Source organism: Enoplosus armatus, chromosome 16 (assembly GCF_043641665.1).
Source record: "Enoplosus armatus isolate fEnoArm2 chromosome 16, fEnoArm2.hap1, whole genome shotgun sequence".
In the NCBI taxonomy this organism is placed as follows: domain Eukaryota; kingdom Metazoa; phylum Chordata; class Actinopteri; order Centrarchiformes; family Enoplosidae; genus Enoplosus; species Enoplosus armatus.
In genome coordinates, this window is record NC_092195.1 from 5,855,560 (window position 1) to 5,880,737 (window position 25,178).

Sequence of the window (25,178 nt, forward strand, 5' to 3'; positions counted from 1 at the left end):
TCTTTGAAGAACTGGCTACCTCCTTGTTTTGCATCGGATCAGAGTTGTGTAATACAGAGGGAAATCTGTAAGTCGATGAGCACCGTTTTCACTGTTGAACTGACTTTAATACCTCATGAATCTACCTCAAATACAACTTTGTTTTCTACTCAACACAACGGGCAGATGTGTCCCCAAATGAATACCTCAACCTTATTGCTACGCATGTTGTAAACTTAAACTGTGTTTCGGTAACGGTGCAGATGGCTTCGTTTCCAGACTCAGACCTGCAGACGTGCCCGCTCTGCAAGGAGCTTTGCGGCTCCTCTGCTCCTATTTCTTCCAGCTCGTCTACCTCCTCATCTTCCTCACATACCTCATCCTCCTCCAGCCAGACCACCAGGAGGCTCCACGTCCTGCCCTGCCTCCATGCCTTCTGCAGGCAGTGCCTGGAGAGCCAGCGCAGTCCTGGGGACCCACTGAAGCTGCGGTGCCCCACCTGCGACCAGAAGGTGTCCATCTCTGAGGCCGGGGTGGACTCCCTGCCTTCCTCCAACTTCCTCTTCAGCAACCTGCTGGACGTGGTGGTGAGCTCTGAGGAGCAGATCCAGAACAAGAACGGCCACCACCACCGAGGAGGCTTGGGTGGAGGCTCCTCCGGCTTCCATCTCCCTCATGGAGGCCTGCTGAACCCTCACCACCTGGGAGAGCCTCAGTGCAGCTCCTGTGATGAGGAGAACCCAGCCACCTCCCACTGCCTTGACTGCCAGGAGTATCTCTGTGACAACTGTGTGCGGGCACACCAGCGGGTGAGGCTGACCAAAGACCACTTCATAGAGCGCCTGGGAGAGAACCTCCACCTGGGCCGGGTCAATGCCAACAGCAACCCGGGGCAGCCAGGGGTGTCGGTGTCCCTCGCTCAGTCCCTGCAGAACAATTTTGCCCTGCTGTCCCTGTTCCAGGATCGCATGAGCTTCTGCCAACACCATGACAACGAGGTGAGTAGAGCATAATATTAAAACTTAAACCACTGCACCTGGGAAGACAGAAGAAGGGCTGTATATGTTCATTCACACGAACAACACATTTTAGAAATCAGTGGGAAATATATGCATGTCACACACAAATACTTCATCTGTTGTTGACATAAACCCATCCTACTGGTCCTGTGGTGTTGGTAGTTGAATACCATTATATTTATTATGCACACACACACACGCACACAGTGTAATACCATTATGCGTGTAGTATAGAACCATACTGGGGGCCATATGGCCTAAGGTTCAAAGGGAGCTGAGTGGCTCTTCACCTAGTTCCCTGGAGACGAAGAGGCACGTGTGCTGAGCTGGATTTATACACACACACACAGCCTGCGTGCACGCACACACTTATAAGCACAGACACATGCAGAGTCTGGTTAATCTGTACCACACCATCCATTCAGGGCAGAGAGAGGCCCCTGTAGTAACTGCACACATGTTTCTATGACTGTTAGAAGTCCTATCCATGGACATATTATGGACATCTAGCTTTTCTCTGATAATGGGAAAGACAAGTTGAAACTCTGGGCCCAAAGTTCTTTTTTCTTTTTGACCATGTGATCTAGGCAAAGTAAACTACAAAGGCCTGTAAAACAGGAAACCAGCCTTTTCTTGGTTTAGTCATATGGTCAGGAAGAATAACAAATAGCTTTAGTAGGGGGTCTTGGAATGTCTTTTCTGTACCACTTCTGGTTTCTGTTGAGGAGCTCAGAGAAGTTTTCCCTGCTGCTGGAGAAGACGCTTCTTGGCCATAAGAAGTAGATTATCAAAAAGGTCAAAATGATGTATGTAAGTGTGGTCAGGTCAGCAAATGTTGAGTGCAGAGATTACACCGTATATTTATATGCACTCTAATAGTTCAATTAATTATATTGCGAAAGTTAAAGCCATGTTAACTTTCTCACATGGCCATTTAACAGATTTGAGCTACACATAAATCTTACAGTAGCATATGTACGTCTTACCGCCTGTCCAATAATGAAACACTGGAGATGCGGGATGCCATTCATTGTCAACTGAACCTCAGGAAAGCATGCTGGTGCCACCCACTTAAAGACTCCAAAGAGAGAGGTTTGTCTTCATGAAAAGGTCCTCATTTTGATTCCCTCGTGAAACAGACGCAAATAGTTGTTTTCTACTTGACTCAATTACGTAAAAGAATTTCAAACAAAAAGTTGCCAGGACTTGTATAAGAAAAGCAATCCATGGAAACACATTGCTCAGGAATTATACCACTTCATCTTGTGCCAATACATTGGGAACGTGTGAAAAAAGTAGTTTCTAAATTAAAGCTGCCCTGTGGAGTTTTCTTGTAAACAAACTACAGTTATGTTTACATTCAGTGTTTCTCACCGTTGAAAGCATTTCCTTTCTCATAAAACATATGTGAAACAGATGCAGTGATAACACCTATGTTTGCTCATTGCATTGCTCAATATCACCAGTAGTGCTCAAAAACCCCACAGGATACCTGACGTGCTCAAAGCTGAAGACGCCCACAAGCTGGAGGCTTATGAGAGACCAGAGAGAGCTACTTGAATCTTTATGTGTGAACTAGACATTAGTCAAGTTATCTTAAATGTTGATTCTGTGCATGTGCCAAAGAGGAGACGAGGATACAAAGAGATATGTTTGTAGTGTTGGGGGGGGGGGGGGGGGGGGGGGGGGGGCAGTTTTTCTGTAACAGTGAACCGGCTTTCATGTAACAACACAAGTAGAGCTTGGTTGAAATGTTCTGTAAAGTCCAACTATTTTCCTCTCTCTTTTTTTTGCAATGTTATGATAAAGCTTGTCCTTCTTTTACCTCGGCTATCGGACAGATGTTTATTTATTGGTTCAAGGTTATTTGGTGTTCGTTTAAAATGTGCTGAATGTTAATAAAAATGCAGCGATATCAATAAATTAGTAATTCTGTCTGCAGTTTTCAAAACATTAATTAAGCGCCCAGTCACAAAGGCCCAGTTCAGATTTCCATTTTATTTCTGTGACCCCCACCCTTCGTACACATCCCCCGTCCATTGCCAGTAAATAGGTTCAGTTTTCCAGTAAGGGCTTCATTTGCCAGTAATGCCTCACTCACTCCCTGTGCTCCAGCCCTGGGGGAGGGAATGACACAGGAGAAGGCTAGTCTTTCTTTACCTATGTGCACTGAGCAAGCAGAGTCATTGTCCGTCACCCAGCTCCACATCCATCATATGTCAAAATGGTTTCTCATATACGCAGTCTGTTTGAAAGACCAGGTTTGGCCTTTTTCATATTTGGTAATGATGTGTCAAGTGGAAATCCTCTTAATCTCAATTTTGTTGTCGTCATTGTTAATCCCCAGTTTGCTTATCCAATGCAAATTTGTGTAGGAGTCTTTCTTAAGGGGCAAGTATACTCTGTCAGAGTATGGCTTCCCAAAATATTCATACTCACTCCACACCGTGATGGGCCAGCTGTGTGGAGGTTCTCCCTCTACCTCTTTTTTCATCATCTATTTCTGGTGATTTTCATGTGAATAACCGAGTGCAACACTGTGAATGCCTTCCAGGAGAGACAGAAGAATAAAATAATCACCATTATCCCCATATTTAAATGATATTGCGTCTCCCCACTCCCTATAACGGCTTGCTTTTCACTCCACTCCTGTGTGGCCATTCGGAACAACTATAAACACATTGATTTCCCGCATGGTCAGACAACACGTCACACGACCTAGTTCTGATCAAGTATACCCCAGCCCTTAGGGCCTGCTGGTTTATTCCGAAACATGTCATTTCCTCAAGTTTGAATGCACCCTCCATGCTGAAACCAGTTGTTTTAGTTAAGTTCATATTGTCTCAGTTGTGTGAGCAGTAAGAAAAGACCTTGTTACTATTTTGAATGCAATTGTCCAGCAAAGCTCCAACCAGATATTTCTGTCATCTAGTTTTATGGCTTGTGGGAGATGGTTACTGGAGAGGACAATAGAGAGCTTTGCTGCAAGCGGTGAGAGATCTCATCAAAATAGTTTTCTTTCACAGTGTTGTTGCAATGCAGTTTGTCATTTCTAATTTTAGTCATACTTTCTGCTATCCTGTCATCTTAATTAATCAGATTTGCAGTGGCACAAAAACAGTTGGCTGGTTTGTTTAGTTATTTTCGTGTTGTTTTCTGTATTTGGAATATAGACTACAGACAAGTTATTTCCTCTCATGCAAGCCCAGAACATACATGCATGTCTGCAGTCAGCTGGCCATCAGCTGTAGCCTTCACTGTGTATTCAAGTGCAACTCTTAACAGAAGACACAAGGCACTACATCCGCTTTTGTCTGGACAACTTCTTTGAGGTCTGTATGGTGTATCAGGGCCCTCATACTAATATGAGAGGACTGTGTAGTGTGAGTTATGGATTTATTTCCAAAGGCTAGGGACTGTCCCCTCTGCAGTGTCGTGTAAGCCTGCCAAGGAATTTCTCCTCTCCCAAGAGATTGGTGGTGACAATGGTTACTGCTCATTGCTCAAACACCTAAACAACAGAAAGATTTTAGGTTCACTCAAATCAAATTCAAAGGGTCAACTAAAAGACAAATCACTTGCCTCAGACAAACACAGAATGGAAAAGGTGCAGCAAGAAGACATTTAGCACAGGTGTAATTAATAACATTAACTATATGTGGTGGAACCATAATTAACGTTATCAGCTACCCCTGTGTCTTTCCTGCTATCACAAGTCAAAATGTCTGTTGTGAAGAAATCTGTACTGTAAGTGAAGCCTGGCAGTGTAAAATACATGTTAATGATAGCTGACTGAAGACTTGACACTGATAACTCTGTGCCGCAGCTTCCAGTAATAGTGACAAGATACACCTAAGTCATGTCTGACTATGTTAAAGCTAATGATATCTGACTGGTCTGATACAGTTCTACATTGTATCCGCCTTAGGAAACAATAGCTTCACAGACTCACATGATGAGCTGCTTCACAGCTCTGTATTCTGGAGGTCCTGGTTAAACTCAAAATTATTTATACCATGTTCATTAGCCAAGTTTTTGGTCATTTGGACTAACACTGTTACCTATAGTAATATCAGTTTGATTTATATCGCAAAAATCACAAATTTGACGCTTTACTATCTCTGCAACACAGAACACTATCTTTAGACCCTTGATTTAGATAAGGCAAAACTTCAAATTCAGACATTCAAAAGATGTTGTATATGCAGAGTAGACAATATGACACTAACCCTAACCCTTTGACCAATGTGCTTTATTAATGTTAATTCATGACAGCAGTTTTCATTTCAACTGGCGACAAAGGTCTGTAGAAAGTATAAAAGCATGAGGCCTTTATACAAGTACATGCCTAGTGCTTGATCCAGTTTTTGGAAACTGATCATCTTCAAACTCAGGAAATCTGGTAAGACCCTGATATTGGAAAAACAGGGATGGTGATACTTTGACAGAGTGGGACATGCAAAATCTCTCGCTTCATGTTTAACTTCATCAACTGTAATGGAGAGAGAAGTTTTTTTTCCCCTTAAGGAGGCCGTGGAGTGAATATCACGTTTGTTTGCCTTGGCTTGACTTTTCTCCCAGTTCTCTGAGCACAAATACATCAGTAATTTTGAGTTAACCCATTGTTAATGCGCACATGTCAATTGAAGATCATTTGGGAATAGAAAGTATCAGAAATTGTAGAACCTCATTGATTCCCAAATGTTGGAAACAGAAAGATTGACAGTGAAATGAAGGGTTTCATTTGCAAGATAAGGCTCCTTGGGCAGCAAAGGGAGTCGGCTACCCACTGATAAGAATATACTGTATAGGGTTTGTGCACACATGAGTGAATATGTTGGCCTACTTAAACAGCATAAATGTCAGTGGTTGCTCATCAAGCACCGGCAGTCAGAGAGGGTCCCATGTTGTGTGTGAAGTGGAGACGGAAAATTGGATTACATCAAGGGAGTGCCCTCTGCTTGCTGTGATGTCACCCTCAAACATACAAATACATACACAGCTCCATCTGAGAGACAGCTAATGATATGTTAATCCTACAAAATGTCACTCAGTGCTTTAGATTAAATTGTTGTAACTATGACGACGCGCCTGACTGTCCACGTGCACTGCGTCTCAGCAACACACACACAAATAGTCTTTATATATTAGGGGTGAGGGGTTACTGAAGCAGACTGAGAGCGGACAGAAAGTGGTTGCTGGGCAATGAGTGCCTACAATGCACCGTGTTTATAAGGATGAGGTGAAGTTGAACTAATCAGTTTGACGGCCTACCCAGTGCTCTTGTATCTCCTCGGGGGCCATTTTTGTCTCGCGTTAAAGTGAGGAAGACAGTGGGATGTTCAGTTGCAGTGAGAGGTCTAGGAGCTTTTTTGTTGTTTGTCACACATTTCCACAATTCTACTTTGTAAACTTTTACTGCTCTATTATGTAGTTGTGTGGAGGAAGACTATCACTTAAAATATATGCTGGGTTGGCTTTGTGATCACCAGTTTTACTCCCCCTCTCTGGAGCTTGCTAGCAGAGAATGTTTGTAAGGAAACCTAACCCAACACTGACGCTGATACAAGGCCAGAGGAATTCCTGTAACTTGAGTTTATACCTCCTGGGCTCTCTTTTCCCCTCTCTCTCTCTTTCTCCCTCTCTCTCACACACACACACACACACACACACACACACACACACACACACACACACACACACACTGGGTATTTCCTCTGCCGACTCCTGCCTTTCTCATCAGCACTCTCTGTCTGCTCTGTGTCAGAGACAATGGACATTATGGATGCAAAAAATCTCCTCACCATGATTTAGCAGCTGTTGCTGTTGAGGGGCAAGTGATTACATTTCATCACTCCTGGCAGTATCCGTGTGAGTGTGTGGCAGCACCGTTTTCTTTTCTGAGAGCATCTCCCATCTGTAGGTAGTTATCCTCTGAAGAGGATTTTAGTGTGTGTGAGTGTGTGTTTCCACACAGCCAGCAGAGTTGGATTATATGAAGTTGGACTTCCAGGGTTTTAATGCGCAACATGTGCCCAGTAATTAGAGAGCGTTCCCTGTTTCCTGTGTGTTGTGAATGTGTTTCATGTAGGCTAAGGGGGAGTGTGTATGTGTGTGTGTCCTAGCTTTGATGTCCATTTGAGGACTTTGGGCCATATAAATTTAATGGATAGAAAGGAAGGCATTTATCACATTCTCTTTGACAACGGGATTTAAAACCCATTCAAAAGCTGGAACCTGCTACTTCCTACTCAGTGGTTGGGCACAAATGGGGTTTTAATTGGCCATTATTTGACCTCACTCAACGGGATTGCGCTGTTAACACATTTGACGTTAAAGTTCTCAACCCTATTTGGGGGACACTGCACAGCTTCCAGCCACAATTTGTTCTCCCGAAGTGTTCTTTTTTTTTTAATATTAGGCCAAGAGTATGCTAGTTTGCAGCTGCGATCAGAGCCTACACAGTTGCTGTAGTTTGGATATGCTGTGCTCTCAATCTTCAGACCAGTTGCTACGGTCATGATGGCGTTAAAGGACCATACCAGTGTATTTACACATTTTAGAAGGCCATCGGTTTACATCGGCTGCAGTACGAAAATCGTCAAGCAGACTCTTAAAGCTTGGTTGATTTATGTAATACATTACAGTAAGGCCATGCTTTGACAGACAACAGCAATTTGAATGTGTTGATGCAGTGTGGGTGATAACAAAGAAGCCTTCAACCAAACGCCCCCCCACCCCCAAAAAAAATGGCCCTCACCAATGTTGTTTTTGATCTGAACGCCTGGAAAACATAGATTCTGAATTCAATACACTATTGTTGCATGGCAATTTAACCATCTACACTGGATTACTTAATAATGATGAATTAAAGTCTTCAGTAAATATTGTTTCGGCTGTTGTTTTCTGTTTTCACCTAAGTTATTAGCATTTTTTAAATGTGTAACTTATTATTTTATTATGGGTAAAGCTACATGTGACAGGCATTTGCTCATGTTGATGTTTCGGCTTACTTGTGTAACCAGGCCATTTCCTGAAAAGGCCATGCACTTTAGGCTGTCAAGTTGGTATGCCAGCCGCGTGTGTGTATGTGTGCGACAAACAGGCGATAGATATATGAGGGCTTTGGGACAGAGCGGTGTACAAAACAATGAATGTTTGTAATCCGTCTTGCAAATGTAGCATGTTAATGTGCTGTTTTTGGACCAATGGACCTTGTTGTCATGGATTGAAGGTCATTAAGCATGTGGGTTGTTTATTATGCTCACTAATGTCACAGTAACCAAGAATAGCTGGTTTGTGACTGCACATTTGTTACATCTCAGCTGCTCTACATTTCATTCACACAGCTTCTCCATTTCATCCCTTGTTTGCTCCAAGCTGGGACTGCTTCTCATATTTCTCCCTCTTCTTCTTCTTCTTCTTCTTCTTCTTGTTGAACACATTTTTATCTACCCCCATCTCTCCCACCCTTCCACTTACTTTGCACCCTTTTTTTTTTACTGCTCAAGTATTAAGCACACGACAGTCAGTCACGTGCTCGCTGGGTAAGGAGGCCAGCTGACTGTGGTTTGTTTTCCTTCTCCGCTGAGGTTGCTGTCCAATCAGATCACTGGCTTACAGCCACCGCCCCCCATGTCGTATCTGGCAGAGTTTCAAAACATCGGCAGGCATGTCCGTGTGTGTGTGTGTGTTGTGTCCGTGGCAACAAGCCAACAGTGGGTTGCCACGAGAAGGCGGGGCAGCGGTGCAGGAGGAAGGAAAATAGCAATGAGAGAGGTGAAAAATAGTGATGGAGGGAACAGAGAGGGAAGGGAAAACTATATGAGAACAAGATATAAGATGAGAGTATGTGTCTGTGAGTTCCATAAAAGGAGCTTTGTGTGGCAGATGGTATCTCAACCCTCCCTCTAACAAATGCAGAATGGTGAAGCGAGTTTGCTCACAGAATATTGTGTATAGAGGAAAGAGGAAAGTTGGTTGGTTTAACATTCTTAATGTGCTTGATCCATTTTGCCACGCAGGAAACGCTCCACAATATCACCACCGTCATATTTTCTTCATAGAGGAAGAAAGTGTTTTGTGTGAGTGCTTAAACCAAGCCCCCGGACACCTGCCTCTGCCTGATGTGTTGGAATGGGGCGTGTCGTAGTTATGCGTTCGTCATCAAATCTCTCAAATGCCTGGCAGTCTGGACATGAGTCTTACAAAATGCCAACATCTTTGTGATGCAGCTCTTTGACTGGATGTCTTGTAGAGACAAAGGAAAAAAATGCCTTTACTGATTGGAAAATTGCTGCTGTCATTATTGTGTTTTCAAGTATTTGTACAGTAAAAAGAGTGTGAAGTATATTTTTTACTGAACACTTCACTTTGTGCGCATGGTTATTATCTAAAAGCAATCGTATCCTCTGAAAATAGTTAAGGTTGCACAGAATGAAAATAGACAAACTGACTCTACGGCCACTTACTCTATCCTGGACTGGTATGAGTCCAGGTGGGATTATGAATGAGTAGCACTCGACGGTCCCTCATAACTTACTCTCAAGGTTCCCTTAAGCAAGGCACTTGTGAGCTTCAGTGTTGTTGTTTAGGACAGCTTCCAGTTGAAATTGTAGGTAATTAAATGAATGTAAAGCAGCGTGTTCAGGCTGAGTGACCATATTCTTGATAGATACATGTTTAAAACAAAGGTTGTCATAAGGAAACAAAGGGTCTAGAAATATACTAAATTTAGTGTTGATTCTTTTAAGCAGGATTTGTCCATTTCTCAAGAGGAACTGCCTTTCTTAAATGTTTGTCTCAAGCTGCTTAACACTAAACACACACACACACACATCTGACATCAGCCTCTGGGAGTGCCCCCTCAGTGTGTCTGTGTGAGTATTTGTGTACATACCTTACTGACCTTTCTTTGTTTCAGTCTGTTGACAGGTAGTTAAAGAAAGAGCTCACAGGCCTGAGGCACGGATTATGAAAATACGTCCACACACTTAATCCCCATAGTTTAAAAACAACGTACTTATGAAAGGGTCTGTATGTTTTAAGGTTACTTTTTGAGCACAATTTCCTTTCAAAATATGTTTTGAATTAATTTGCTGATACAGACATCTTCCCCAGCTGTCTTTCACAGAAGTTTTTCTGGGTTAAAATGATTTTCTAACCTGAGCCCCTGCACACTGCTGCTGGAGTCTGAGCTCATCTCTAAAAATAAGCTCACATCTTTCCTACTTACTTCAGGATGGGTCACTAACAGTATTATCTTTCTAAAGCGGCATTTGAACTAATTTCTGTTCCTTGTGCATATCAAATTATAACTAATGTTCCACTGCTATTTTTTAAATATAAAGATAAATACACTTATTATCTGCTGCAAACACATAAGACTTGTTGTCAGATTGATTAGGAAAAGGTACCCTGGTGCTCTGATAATGAGTGGATGCCTGATTTAAAGTGAAGTGGGTGTGCTGTGTGATTTAAAATTTTTTTTCTGAATTCCAAATACTATAAAATACCATATTTAAAGATATATATATATCAATACAAAAGAAAATCCATTCAATTGCAGTGGTAGATTTCAGTTGAGAGTTTCAAGTCATGCAAGCCATGAATGTGAAATACATTTTTCTTGCATGTGACAGACAAGGTAAAGAGTAATATGGAAATTGTTGAGAAATGGCTTTTGGACATGAGCATCTCACTGTCAGTGAACAGTGGTTAAGTTATTTGAAAGAACATGCTTTCACAGTTCCCAGAGCAGCCCTGGTTTTTCTGGCACCGCAGTGTGACATTACATGGCCCTTGTCCCTTCCCCCCACTTTGTTGTGCACGCAGGCAGTGAGTGCTGCATGGAGTGATTTTACTGGCTAGCTGAGCTCGTGCCCTCTCCCCCAGTTCCCAGTACCTAAGAGGGGAAGGAGGGAGGGAGGGAGGAAAGGGGGCTGATCCTACTGCTGTCTGCCCACTGTGTGAGCATGAGGCCAGGCTCATAGCCATCATGCATTTATTCTAACGTTGTTTGCCTCAAGATTTCAATATTTTGCTCTTGTCAAGCTAGAGTGGGGTGATAGTGTCATACCCATTATAGATGATGACTTTTCAGTGCTTGGCTCGCTGGTGCACAAGCAGTAATAGCCTATATTTGAATCTATGGCTGAAACTAACAATTTTTTTCATTATTGATTTTTCAATTATTTTGTTTGATATATTTATTATATGTTTAGGCTGTAAAATGTCAGAGAATGGTGTAAATGGCCTCAAGTGCCCAAGGTGACATCTTCAAATTGCTTTGGACCAACACTCCAAAACCCAAAGACATTAAATTTACAATGATATAAAACAGAGATCAGCAAATCTTCAAATGGTTTATCAAAATTGTTGACTTCTCTAATTTTGTTTCTAATCGACTAATCAACTAATGGTTTGAGCTTTTGTTTGAATGGTTTTCAATGGAAATAAGGCAGCAGCAAAAGCAACAAAGCGCTAACCAAAATACATTTACATTTTTTTTACAAGACAATTTCAAACACACACACACCCCAACATATGTGGGTGTGTCTAAGTGTAAACTCACATGGAAGAGCGTAATGGGCAGAGAGGGAGAATGAGAAACATCCGGTGCACTAATGAAATACAATAACTCACTTCCCCCAACGTGGCCGAGCCCTGCTGCTCAGAGCTGTATAGCTGGTGATACACACAGCACACATCAAGTCTCAGTTTCACTCTGTGTTTCTGTGTATGTGTTTTGTTAGGCATTTTGCACGCGTGTCAACATGCGCTTCTGCTTGTATATTTGGTTGGAGCATAGTATGTGCTGATGTTTAATAAATAAATTCTGTAGGTGAGTCACCTCTGCCTGAAAGCGTCCTCTCCAGGGTGGTGTCTGTGGAATTTACAACTCTGTTGTGACACCACGCCTGTTTTGCATCTTTTTTTTTTTTCTTTCACATTTCTGCATTACATACACGGGGGGGAGCAGCTGCAAAGAATTTGTTTAGTGTGTGATGCATTTTCATAGGTTGAATACAAGTTTGTGGCACTTGACTTAAAGCTTGTGAATGATGGATTTGAGAGAGAGAGAGGCAGGTAAAGACAGAGGCAAGCAGAGAGGAACAGGATTTTTCCATCAAGACCTCTGGGAAGAGTCGGTATTCTGTGTGAGTCAATAATATTGACTGGCGTTCCAAGAGGCCAGTGTGTTATGTAATCTACAACCTTGTGTGTGTGTTTGTGTGAGCGTGCGAGTGTGTTTCACCTCCAGGACTGTTGAGCTGCTGATGACACATAAGCAGCAGATAGCATTAAAGATATCTGAAGCCTCTTGTAGCTATTTGTCATAGGATCTAGTTCTGTGAAACAGGACTCCAGTGTTTTCAATAACAGGCTTCTGTTCTTCTGTTGTTTTTCATTTGATTGTGTTTCCACATCCACAAATGATGACTGTAAACATGAGATAATACAGTTATATTATTGATTCCTGAATGGGCCATAAGTTTTAATACATGAGCCCGCCTTTTTTAGTAGCCCGAGCTACAATGGGCATTGGTTTGTTCAGGTGGGGAAGCTTAATTTGATAGTAAGAAGACATTTGGTTTAAGTCATGTTTCACATATCCAAACTATGCTGAAGAATCAAACCATTTATCAGTGCGGCTTTGGTAGACACTGATCTGATATTAACCAAATTTGAGGGTCTTATTGGGGCTGCAGTTTTTAGTAATGGGCCAATCTGTACAGCTACCAATACCTTGTATTATAGTAGAAAATGTTGGTGGCTTGGGACAGTGTGGGGATACAATTACCTTAGATATTTTGTTTATACAAAACAACAGACTTCTCAAATGGCAAATAAGCAAGTCAGTGTTTTCATGTCAGGATTGGCTTTCCTATCACCACACACATGTATAGTTCTTTAAACCACTTGTGATGTAATTGTCAACATTGGAGCAGCTTCATTTGATTTGCTGAACTCAGTCCTGTAGATGCTATGGGTCAATCTTTCACCAGAATCCCTCCTGTCCTTGCACCATCAATCTGCCTGTCCCTCACCCCCAACTGCCTCAGCCCTGTGTCCATCATTGTCTATCTCCACCTTCCTCCTCCGCTCCAGCCCAGCTGCATTCCTTGCTTTTGTGTGTCCCATCCCCTTGGAATTCAGTAGATGTTGAGGGGGGTGGGACAGGACAGGAGGGGAGAGCAGAGAAGGGCATTGAGACTGTAGTAGAGGACAGAATGGGAGACAGCAAGAAGAAGAGGATCCAAGAGGAGCTTAAAGAGAAGAGAGAAAGGAGGAGGAAGTCAGATGAAGGGGGAGGTGTGTGTGTGTGTGTGTGTGTGTGTGTGTGTGTGTGTGTGTGTGTGTGTGTGTGTGTGTCATTAGATTATGCTGCTCCCCGAGGGAACAGCCATTATTGATGGATTGATTGCAGGCCCCTCCCCATCCACTCAGGTCTCCTGCTATTGGAGGCCATTGATCTGATGTCTCTTTGGGATATGATGGCCAGTGCATATTTAATTAGCCTTCCATTACAAACAATCAAGGGGTTTCACAAGAGGTTTAAAGCTTTAAAGTTTTAGGTTTTTGCAAGGTTAAATTACATTTTTCCTTATTTTGATTGACTGGGGATTTTTTTGTCAACCATGATCAGCGCTGCTTTTACGTCATCCGTCATGTATATACCAAGCATTTCTGCTAAAATAATAGTGATTTATGTAATATTGCATACATCTAAGAACATTGAGAAAGTCTTTATTAGTCTTTATTAAGAAAATATTACATTTTCAGGTAAAACTAAAAACTTACAAGCAGAAATCTCAACAAGCATGAGACTGTTAGTTATGGTAATAAATGGATAGTAACATCCCCTTGTGGCCCTCCTCCTCAGAAGTTAAAAGGTAGTCCAAAATGAGTATTGATCTAGTTTTGGTGGCCTGAAGTCCTTCTGTGCTTCTTCTGACTTTGTGTTTTGGCCTATATGAGCCTCCATGGTAACACATGAATATGGATGACTTGTTTATTATCATTCATGGTCTTTTCTCGTTAATTAGCTTTTTGTGCGTGTGTGTGTGTGTGTGTGTGTGAGAGAGAGTGTGACACTTTGTGAGTAATGTATTCATGCTGCCAGTCTCATTTCATGGTCAGCCTTTGGTGACTCAACAGTAAAACGCATTAGCTTTCATAGAGCTGGGTCGTCCTCCTATTAAGTCACAGGAAGAGGTGTGACAAAGACAGATCTGTCTTTGTATCTTTAAAAGTCATGGCATAACAGTAATTGTTGGGAGTCTACAAAATGTACACGTCTTTAATTACTGTTGATTTGGGGTTAGTTTAGTTTAGTTTTGTTACAGCATGGAATTTTTAAGATTGCATTTCTTTAACACTAAACAATCCATCCTGTTAAATTAAGGCATTCAACATACAACATTTATGTATGATTAGTAAGTAATCTAAAAGAAAAATGCATTATGTAACTCAATTATGCATACACAAAGGAACATTGTAGTGTGGCTCAAAACGTTTCTTGTGTCAATCTGAATGAATGTGAATCTGAAATTAGCAAGTTTGTCGATTTGTGTGTATAGCTTTGATGAGTCATATATGAAATCCAATTTTTTGTGGTTTGCACCCCTTTTTGTTTGTTGTACAGCCTTGACAGCAGGTGCAGTTTCAGTTTGTACTATTTTGAACACAAAGCATATTTGTCCATTTATGTCTCTGTCATCCCAGGTGTTTCTGTTCTTCTGTGAAACCTGCTCAGTGCCTATCTGCAGGGAGTGCAGTGTGGGCCGTCATATGGGCCACACCTTTGTTTATCTACAAGATGCCGTACAGGACTGCAGGGCCATCACCATCCAGCTGCTGTCAGATGCCCAGCAGGGACGACAGGCCGTACAGGTGAGACAGGAACCCAGAAATTCACATTTGCGGGATAAAAAGGGGATATCCATCAGTTATTTTTTTGTTTGTTTGTTTTTTTAAATCTGGAACCAAGGCAACAGTATTGAGGCAAACACCGGCATAAAATAACACTTATTCTTGTATTTTGTCTTAATACAAAGTGTTTAAAATGTGAAAAAATATCAATTTAAGATAACACAGCCAGATGTTCTTATAATGGCATCAAAAGAAAATGGTCCTGTATCACTCCACAGGACTCAAATAGGTCAAACTGATTTAAGTCTTAACTTGACAAAGCCAAGAGCTCTTCTGCACAATTCTCTAAGGTTTGACAAAAAGACAATCCTTATGACGGTCAAACCACACAAATCCACACTCATACGTCTCCTAGAGAGACCGAGGAGAAGCTGAGGAGAGCAGCTGTGTCTTTCCATCGTCCCCCAGAGCGGCCGACTATTAGAGCTGGTCAGCTTGAATATGTTTGAGAGTGACCAGTCCTGGGCTGCTGGGAAGCCTGGGGTTAGAGGTGTCCAGCTGGCCCTGAAAGGGGGTGGGTTGCATGGGGTGAGGTCTGGCAGGGGCAGGGCTGAAGGTCAAAGGGGGAGGGGGAGTGGAGAGGAGGATGGGGGAGGGTAGATAAGGTATTTAAAGGATTTCAGAGAGAGGAAAACTCCCCTGCTCTGAAGTGGAACACTTTGCCCTCCCCCTATTCAGCCACTCACTCATTCACTCACTCACTTGCCCCGCCTCTAACTCTCACTCCCGCACAAACTGCCTCTCTTGTAATTTATGTAATTATGGATTGGTTGGAAGCTTTGGAGACCCCCCTTAGATTCCAGCTTATACAGTGTCACATGCACAACTGAAGAAAGCATGAGAGGTTTCACTAACAGTTTGATAACTGCCTAAACAATCTTGTTGTGCCTTTTTGCTCCAAAAAAGCACCATATCAGTTGCATTTGCTATCACTGATCTGATGGAAATGGTTTTAAATTGTTGCTGAAACAATGAATTGATTAGTCAGTTGACAAAAAAAAGAATTACAAACAGTTTTGATAAGCAGTTCATTTAATTAATTAATATAATTGAACAACTAATTACTTGGAGCTAAATATCGGCATGCTAACATGCTCACAGTGACAATGCTAACATGCTGATATTTAGCAGGAAATGTTTACCGTCCTTATCATCTTAATTTAGCGTGTTAGCATGTTGCTAACATTTGCTAATTGCACAAATACAGTGGGGCTGGTTGAACGGTTAAGGGATTGAAAACGTTATTACTGTCATACTGAGGTGGACATGAATATCTGTACCAAATTTCATGGCAATCCATCCAATTTTTGTCTAAAAACACAAATGTCAACCTCATAGTGGCGCTAGAGAAAAATATTGACAAAAAATGAAAATAATGGCTTTATAAAAGATGGTCCAGCTAGCCCGTGAGTTATGTGTTGAAACCAGTGCTAAAAGGGGTAAGAGTGAAAAGTGAGAGGGCACACACACACTGATGTTGGCCTGGATGGTCGGGCAGTCTTATTACTTTGGTAAAGACTGTCCCGAATTATGAAACACTAGCTGTTCCATTTCCTGTGTCACAGTCATATGACATGCTGAGTTTGACCTTTGTGTGACTGGTTCGCACTTTGTACCTTAATGGATGGGTACTTATGTCACTCCGGGGTGCTCTTCAAATTCCAAGATATCATAACAAGGATCTGCCCAGTTATGTGCCAGACTCCAGGCCACGAGTAGCAAAGTTTAAAATCAAAACCAGATATCACAGGACTCACTTGTTCTTGACCAGTGAGAGTCAAGTCAACAACTTCAATAATGTATTTAATGAAAAGCACCAGGATCTGTGCAGCTGAGTCTTAAGAAACCCCGCCCTCCATCTGGCAATACGTTGCAGTGTTTGGTGTGCGTTTGTCCATTTTGTCCCAGGTCACCATAGGAGTAAATGCTGACGCCAGATAATATGTAAACACACACACACCACACACGCTCCTGTCCCCTGAGGTAGGAAATTTCCGCCCACTCCACACCCATTATCTTCCCTGACCTCTGACCCTGGACTTGTGACCTCCTGGTTGGCCAGAGCTCTGTCATTGTGCGATTTGATTGGTCAGTTTGACGCTCTTTGTGTTACCAGCTGTGCTCCTCTGGGAATGTTGAGGGAAAGACAGAAAGAAAGAAGATGGAGACTAGATATAGCTAAAATCTTTTATCACAGTATGTATAATTCTATATCACGGTAACAGACGGCATATATCACGATACAGTAATTGTTCTGTAAATTTCAATTAAGAAATGCTTTAAAATAACCATACCATACTTCATGCTTTGTATTTACAATTTCCCTCTCCTCCTCCATGTTTTCTTGTCACTGTCTTTCTGTGCAGTGGTTGGCAAACCAGCTTAGAGGTGCATTACCACTACCAACTGTCGCAGCCTGGCTGCCCAAATCATGTTACGTTGCGAGGCAGCTGGAGTTGCGACAATCACGCAAAAATCCAAACCTGATTTTCTACATAGCCTGCCCTGAATATATAGCAAAGACACTAAGGAATAGCTCCCGCAATTGAAACGGTATTGCCAAATCTCTACCGGTGGACACATTTCTACCATCGCACGGTATATACTATATATATCGGCCAACCCTAATGGAGACAGAGGGCGATTATGAGATCAAGAAGCAGAGGACAGAAACTTAAGTGTGAGAAGTACAAAAACGAGGGACTGATGTTTTTCTCTTTCTCTCACCTCCTTAGCTCAGAGGAGACAGAAAAAGAACAATGGAGAAAAAATAAATGAATAGAATGACAATTATATTCTAAGGAAAATTAGCATTTTATAGGAATACACAGAAACAACTGGAGAAAGGTGGTGGCTTTATATTTCACCCTGCCTCCTTCCTCACTCTGTATTGATAACAGTCCTCCCCTGATTCTTCCAGGATTCCCTCCCCGCTGTTCCCTCTCTAGGGGCTTGATTTAGTTGACCCTTTAGCTGCCCACCTCAGATGGCCAGGCGAAAGAGAAAAGGACCCTGCTGCCAGGCTTTGTTCTTGCAGGGGTGCATTGGGGGTGGGCAGTATGTGTCTCAAGACTGGGGTTGCAGATCATGACCTGTAGAGGTTTAGGTGACCTTTGATCCCTGCAGCCGATATCACAAAGGAAGCCTTATCCCACCTCCCCTTCGTCTCTGTGAGGTCCGGTCACCCTGTGACCTCCCAGAAAACGCCAGAGGAAAAGCCAGATAAAACAGGGGGGTGGGGGAGGAAAATGTGCATTTAGCCCAAATTGTGGGTTGTAAAAGCCAAAACATTCTAACGTGGAATTTTTCTAGTTTATAGCGAGTGGTGCAGGGTAAAAAGTTCAGTATTCAGTAAATACACATCCTCCCTGTAAATACTATACCAAAAGTAACATCTTTACATATAGGGCCAGGTATTTTTAAAACATTTTGATTATACAATGCCTGAGTTTTGGTACAGAAGCAACATTTTTTCAATACCTTCTGGTAGTTCTGGGAATATAAACATTTTTAACTTTATTCACATAAAAACATGCTGAACTGCTCAGTGTTAAATAAAGATTTTTTCTAAATACAATATTGTCTAAGAATAATAAAAATCTAACTAAATGTGCAATTTCAACTTTCGATACTTGACACTTTTCAATACTCAAGGTGCACTATGAGGGGGAATCAGATGTAGTGCCTCTAATCTTTACAATGCTGACTTTGAATATCAGGAGTGAGTAGGGGTTCAGTCCAACAGGAAGTAGCATCATTTTGTGCAGTGTGAAATGACTTCCTATTCCTGACCCATGTTTCCATTTCCCCTCTAAAGGAGCTGCCAAACGTGAGAAAGGAATAGATCCAAAACACTGAGCAGGTGTTTGCATTCACTTGCCAGGAAGATGTCACACACAGTGTCCTTTCTTTTAATGTTTCCTGATGCTCTGCATCCTGTTTCTGGGGGTCATCTGTGTCCCATCTGAGTAATAAAACAGACCAAACAGTGGTGCGTTTGAGCATTAGACATTCCTGTCTGGCCTTTGTCACACTACAGTGAGAGATCATCACATATCTTTGCTTATTCTTATATCTGGTGTCTTTCTGTTGGGTTCATTATTATTGATTGTGGTCATTCTTTAAATTCATTTTCCCTCTCTTGCTTCAGCTGATTGTCAAATAAGCTTACATGGTGTTGTGCCACATCAGTAATATCATATCATTGTGTTTTATTTGCCCAGCTAAGCATGGAGAAGGTCCAGGCCATGGCAGAGCAGGTGGAGATCAAAGCCAAGGTGGTGCAGACTGAAGTGAAGGCCCTTGTCCTCAGACACAAGAAAGCGCTGGAGGAGAGGGAGTGTGAACTACTGTGGAAGGTGAGCTGCTACCTTCATGGTCATCAGCGTCCGGGCAGTTTTAATTTTACCGGTCAACAGTCCCTACACTATGAGAAAAAATACCATCAATGTACTTATATATTTTATTTATAGTTATTGTCAAATCACAAACCATCCTCATGTTCAACATGATTTCCTACATCCTCAGCCATACCCAAACTCACTTTTCAGTAGCCATTGTCTGCAGGGATCATAATGTTGTGTGCTTCTAGCAGAGCATATAATGTCATTTCAGGATTGGTTAATTAAACGTCTTTAAGCTAAACAAAACCAAGGAGCCAGCTGTTAAGCTGGCAGTTTTGCCCGCAGCCTGCACTTCAGGAACCCTCTGCAAGGGCCTCCCAGGTTTAAGGTTACCCAGAGAACGAGTGGGGTTTTGGGTGAAAGAAAGAGCCCTCATCCCTGAGGCCCCCTCACCCCTGGCTAAACACTGCTTCCAAATCTCTATCCCTTTGGTAATAAATGAATAACCACATAAAGAGGAGACTGTACTACATGCATGCCATTGTACCAGTCAAGCCTCAAACACACACACACACATATAAACCCACAAAATCAGCATCATAACTGTGTGTGTGTGTGTGTGTGTGTGTGTGTGTGTGTGTGCGTAGGTCAAAGTGTCACAACGAAGGTTTTCACTTACCCATGTTCCCCCTTTAATCCTTTTTACACCACTGCAGGACTCACTCTTTATCCCTGACCTGATAAAGTCATTACAGGCGACAATAGCGCACATACCCACACACACAGTTCCCGTCTTCCTTTTTCCCCCCTCTTTCTTGTGACTGACTGACTGTTACACATGGTTCATGACAAGTATGTAGCTACATGATGAGTAAGTTCCCAGGAAGAATCCAGGAAGGTGCTCCACCGTGACACAGTGTCACTGAAGTAGAGAGATTCATGGCTGTGGGAAGACACCAAAAGCGCTATAATGTGACTCATGGGTGAAACATTTCACTTGAAAGCTATGACTGTGAGCCTGGGCGTTTCTCTTCTATGTTATTGTGTGAATGTGTAGCACAGGTGTTGCGCTGGCATGTGATGTTGTAACTTATAAGTAGTTGTTACATCAAAGAACATCAAGGTCTCTCTCTCTTTTTGCTTTGTGAAATACATACCAACTCTGCCATTGAGCGTTTTCAACTGAAGACCTAAAACAAGTTGTCTGTCCACCAGAAAGCCTAACTTGAGTCTTTGTCTTCAGTGACTATAAAGTGTAACTCTAGTCTCACAGATGCAAATTGCAGTTCCACTTATGCCCAGGATTAACAAAAGACCCCTCTCTTGTGGACTCTTTGTTTCTTTCAGAGTCCCTCCCTATTATCAAAAGTCTTTCTAACCATAGAGGCTGTCAGGCTATTGTGTTATACTCTTTTTGTTAGATGACGGTAAGTAAGAGCCCAATCCCTGCTTCTCAGGTTCTAGCACCCTCTTTAATGCTTTATTCTCACCGACTATACTGTAACCTTATCTGGCTTCTCACGGTAACAGAAACTTGTTGTGTTTATGCTGAACTTGTTTTATGATTAGCTGAATAATTCACTCCAGTAACACTTTTTTTTTCTTCAGTTTTGTCTGCCCCTGACCCCGGTATCTGTTTATCTTGTATCTCTTATCTTATCGTCATCCCAACAATCTACAATTAGATTTTACCACTGGAGTTTCCTTCCATGCCCATCAACCTTAAGTCACCTTCAAGTATATGTTATAATATCAGTGAATGTCTCCCGTAACCACGTCTCTCACTTACACCTACACCTACATTCTTCCAGACAGCTTAATATTGACACACTGATGCCCAATCAAAATTGGTGCGCAGGCAATGAGCTCCCTGTAACCCATTTTCTTCTTCTTCATCATCCTGAATATCTGACAGACTTGGCATGGTCAGCACATTGCTGCCATCTTGTGGGCAGTTTGCTAGTGTGTGGTATGGAGATACTGGGAGACTCTGTGTCTGTTTAATTCTGCATTCAACTTTGCTTGTAAAATTAAATAAAGGAATAGTGGAAGAAGTGGTTGCAATGAGGATAACCACAACTCAGAAAAGTTGTCTAAATCTGGGCAATCATTACTGCTGAGTCCTTACAAGGTAGTAAATCAACCAGTGATTTAATTTATTGCTCTGTATTGTATATTGTTCATATAGTTGTCACCACAAGAACAGGAAAACCTTATAAAATACAAAAATGTATGCAACTGTCAGTTTTGACTGACAATATTACATTAAAAAATATAATTTTATAGTTCAGCATGTTCAGTCATGTGCTTTCTGTGCTGTTTGAACAATAAAATCCCATTTGGTGAAGGTAAACATTCTGTGCTTCGGTCTCCTTTCAGGTGGAGAAGATACGTCAGGTGAAGGCCAAGTCTCTGTACCTGCAGGTGGAGAAACTGCACCAGAGTCTGACTAAGTTGGACAGCACCATCGCTGCTGTCAGCCAGGTGCTGGATGAAGGCCGCCACCTTGACGTGTTGCTGGCTAGGGAGCGAATGCTCACCCAGATCCATGAACTCAAGGCTTTGAGGGGCCTGTTGCAGCCGCAAGAGGATGATCGCTTCATGTTCACTCCCCCAGACCAGGTAGGCACCGGGACCCTTTGCTTGCATGGGTTTTAACATTATGAAAGTATTGCTATGTTTACTGAGCCTGATGTAATATTAGTAGTTGTAGGAGAAGTATTATGGCTGGTTAACATTGGGGATAATTTAAACCTATTATGAGTGTCCGAGTAAACCTTTTAAAAAACACAGAGATTGAATGTTTTCCATCATGGTTCCCACAGGCTCTGCACATAGCCATCCAGTCCATGGGCCTCATCAGCAGCGGAGCCTTTGCCCCGGTCACCAAAGCCCATGGTGAGGGTCTAAAAAGTGCGCTTCGTGGCAAGCCAGCCTCCTTCACTGTGATTGGATACGACCATGACGGCGAGCCACGTCTTTCCGGTGGCGACACCGTATCTGCAATAGTCATGTCAGTCACAGATGCAAACTTGTCTGCGGCGGAGGTGACGGACCACCAGAATGGCTCGTACACAGTCAGCTACCTGCCTAAATGTGAGGGGGAGCACCTTGTGTCGGTGTTGGTGTGTAACCAGCACATCCAGGGCAGCCCCTTCAAGGTGATCGTGAAGTCAGGGCGGAGCTATGGCTCCCTGGGCACCCAAGTGTCAGCCTTCGGGTGCGAAGGGGAGGGAGATGGTCAGCTGTGTCGTCCCTGGGGCATCAGCGTGGACAAGGAGGGATACGTGGTGGTGGCCGATCGCAGCAACAACCGCATACAGGTAGAGCATGATCTTCAATCTCTCTACAATCACACTGTGGCAACAAAGTATGGTCAGCGAGTTGGTTGTAATAAAGCTAACTTCTCTTACTTCTCAAACAGCATTTAAGGACATTTAAAAAAACTTAAAGCAAATAAAGCAAATGTAAAGAAAGCTACTTTATTTTTGTTAAAGCGGCGCTTCTTATTTTTCTGGGTTCTACCATCAATTTCAGTCTGTCTGTACTCAAGCCTGATAAATAAACAACTCAGAAATCTGCACTTGAATTGCATTTAGAGTGGTTATGTTTAATTTATCATTCAGTCATCAGTTGATGTTAACTCCACACTGTTGATTTTTGAGCTAAAATGTTTATATAGCAGAGTGTCTGATTAGCAGACTTTGTGTTTGAATGTTGAAAAGTGCATGAAGCTTATTTCCTCCCACTTCCCTCCTTATACACACACACACACACACACACACACACACACACACACACTTGCATACACCACAGTCACTGTGATGTTAAAACGACAACAACACAAACACTAAAAGTAGCACTTTATTTAATTGAACAAATGGCCTAAATTTGAAGTTTACAGTATTAGGAGGGCCCTTATAACTTACCACACACTCATGTGCTTGAGTGGTTCTCACATGTGTGTATTGCTTTGCTTTTCGAAGACATTAGCTATGTGTACATTAGAGTGCTTGCAGAAAAACAAGCTGAGAGTCTACAGTTTCTAAAAACTACACAAAAACACAACCGGTTTGTTTTTCTTCCTTCCCTCTCCAGATATTCAAGCCTTGTGGTGCCTTCCACCATAAGTTTGGCTCTCTGGGTTCCCGGCCTGGTCAGTTTGATCGTCCAGCGGGGGTTGCATGTGACAGTCAGAGACGAATCATTGTGGCTGATAAGGACAATCACCGTGTGCAGGTATGAAAACCCACACATTTCACATGTAAACACAAGGTGGAACAGGTGGCAGGTAAAGAAACCCCCATACTGATACAGCACGTCACCAGTGCCACCAGCTTTTCTTGAGCTGAAAAACTTGCTCACAACTCACCACATAGCTACATACTTGTCATGAACCATGCTTACTCGCTCTCTGCTGCAGATGTAAACATGTCGGGCCCTAAGACATTTGCTTTATCTGACAGGTGTTTACTTTTGAGGGCCAGTTCCTGCTGAAGTTTGGAGAAAAGGGTACCAAGAATGGGCAGTTCAACTATCCCTGGGATGTGGCTGTCAACTCTGGGGGTAAGATCCTGGTCTCGGACACCAGGAACCACCGTGTGCAGCTCTTCGCCCCTGACGGCTCTTTCCTCAACAAGTACGGCTTTGAGGGGGCTCTGTGGAAACACTTTGACTCTCCCAGAGGAGTGGCCTTTAACCATGAAGACCACCTGGTAGTGACCGACTTCAACAACCACCGGCTCCTGGTCATCCGGCCGGACTGCCAGTCTGCTCGCTTTCTGGGCTCTGAGGGCACCGGGAACGGGCAGTTTCTGCGGCCCCAGGGCGTCGCTGTAGACCAGGAGAACCGCATCATCGTGGCAGACTCCCGCAACCACCGAGTCCAAGTGTTCGAGCCCAATGGAAACTTCTTATGCAAATTTGGCACACAGGGGAGCGGCTATGGACAGATGGATCGCCCCTCCGGTGTGGCTGTGACACCTGACGGAGTCATTGTGGTCGTTGACTTTGGAAATAATCGCATCCTCAAGTTCTAAAAAAAAGTTTCGTTTTGCATTCTCTCCCTCCGTTTGGCCTTTTGCAGATTTTTTGATGAAGGAAATGGAGGAGAGAGAATGAATCAACAGACACAACTTGAGGAGAGCTCAGAGAGGATTGAGAGCATGTTGAAGTGAAGGGAAATTAAAACTGTAGGAGATTATGTTTTTCATTTACATTGATATTCTCCCAATCTGATATCTGTGGTATGTATGACAAAGGGGACCTCTACAAATTGATAATCAGTAGAAAAAGAGCCATATTTCACACCTCAGTCTCAGCTGCTCTGAATTCTCTCTGTACGCTCTCCTTAAGTATCCATCTCAGGGAATTTCTCACTTTTCTTGAAATCTTGTACCCTCTGCTCCATACCTACCTCATTTAGCTCTTTATGAATGTACTCATAGTCACTGAGCAGAGGTTTTAGTCCGTGAAGTTTTACAAAGAAGAAAAGTCTACCTCTATACTTTGTTATTTAAGAGAGACAAAAAAGAATAGACTGTTCAGTTGATATTTGCACAGGATTAATGGAATTCTTGCTGTGCATTTTGAAATATGAGTTAAAGTGAACCTCCTGAATGTTGTTGCTGAGACAATACTCAGACCGCTGTAGAGGCTGCATGATTTCTTTTCATTACAGAGCTTCGCTCTGAGAGGAACCGAGGGTACAGTAGTGTCCTTTTCATGTTTTTAGGCTAGTTAGTTTTTTGCTTATGCATCGACCTTTGTCTCTGACTCTGTGTACTGTCATCGCGATAGCCGAAGAAAAGTGCGTGAAGCGATGCCAAACTTGATAGAATCAAAATTAGCTCAGGTCACAATAAGACTGATTTAAAATGATCAGTACTTTTCACGCTCTCCC

At 42.6% G+C, this 25,178-nt stretch overlaps 1 protein-coding gene across 1 annotated transcript; it reads left to right on the plus strand.

The window, feature by feature from the left end:
* Positions 1–242: 242 nt before the first annotated feature.
* Positions 243–24,315, plus strand: trim71 (tripartite motif containing 71, E3 ubiquitin protein ligase). Its single transcript, XM_070922337.1, has 7 exons — positions 243–977; positions 14,727–14,894; positions 19,157–19,291; positions 21,656–21,898; positions 22,102–22,599; positions 23,375–23,515; positions 23,743–24,315. Exons 1-7 carry the CDS (start codon positions 243–245, stop codon positions 24,313–24,315), a joined length of 2,493 nt encoding a protein of 830 aa, XP_070778438.1.
* The last annotated feature ends 863 nt before the right edge of the window (positions 24,316–25,178 follow it).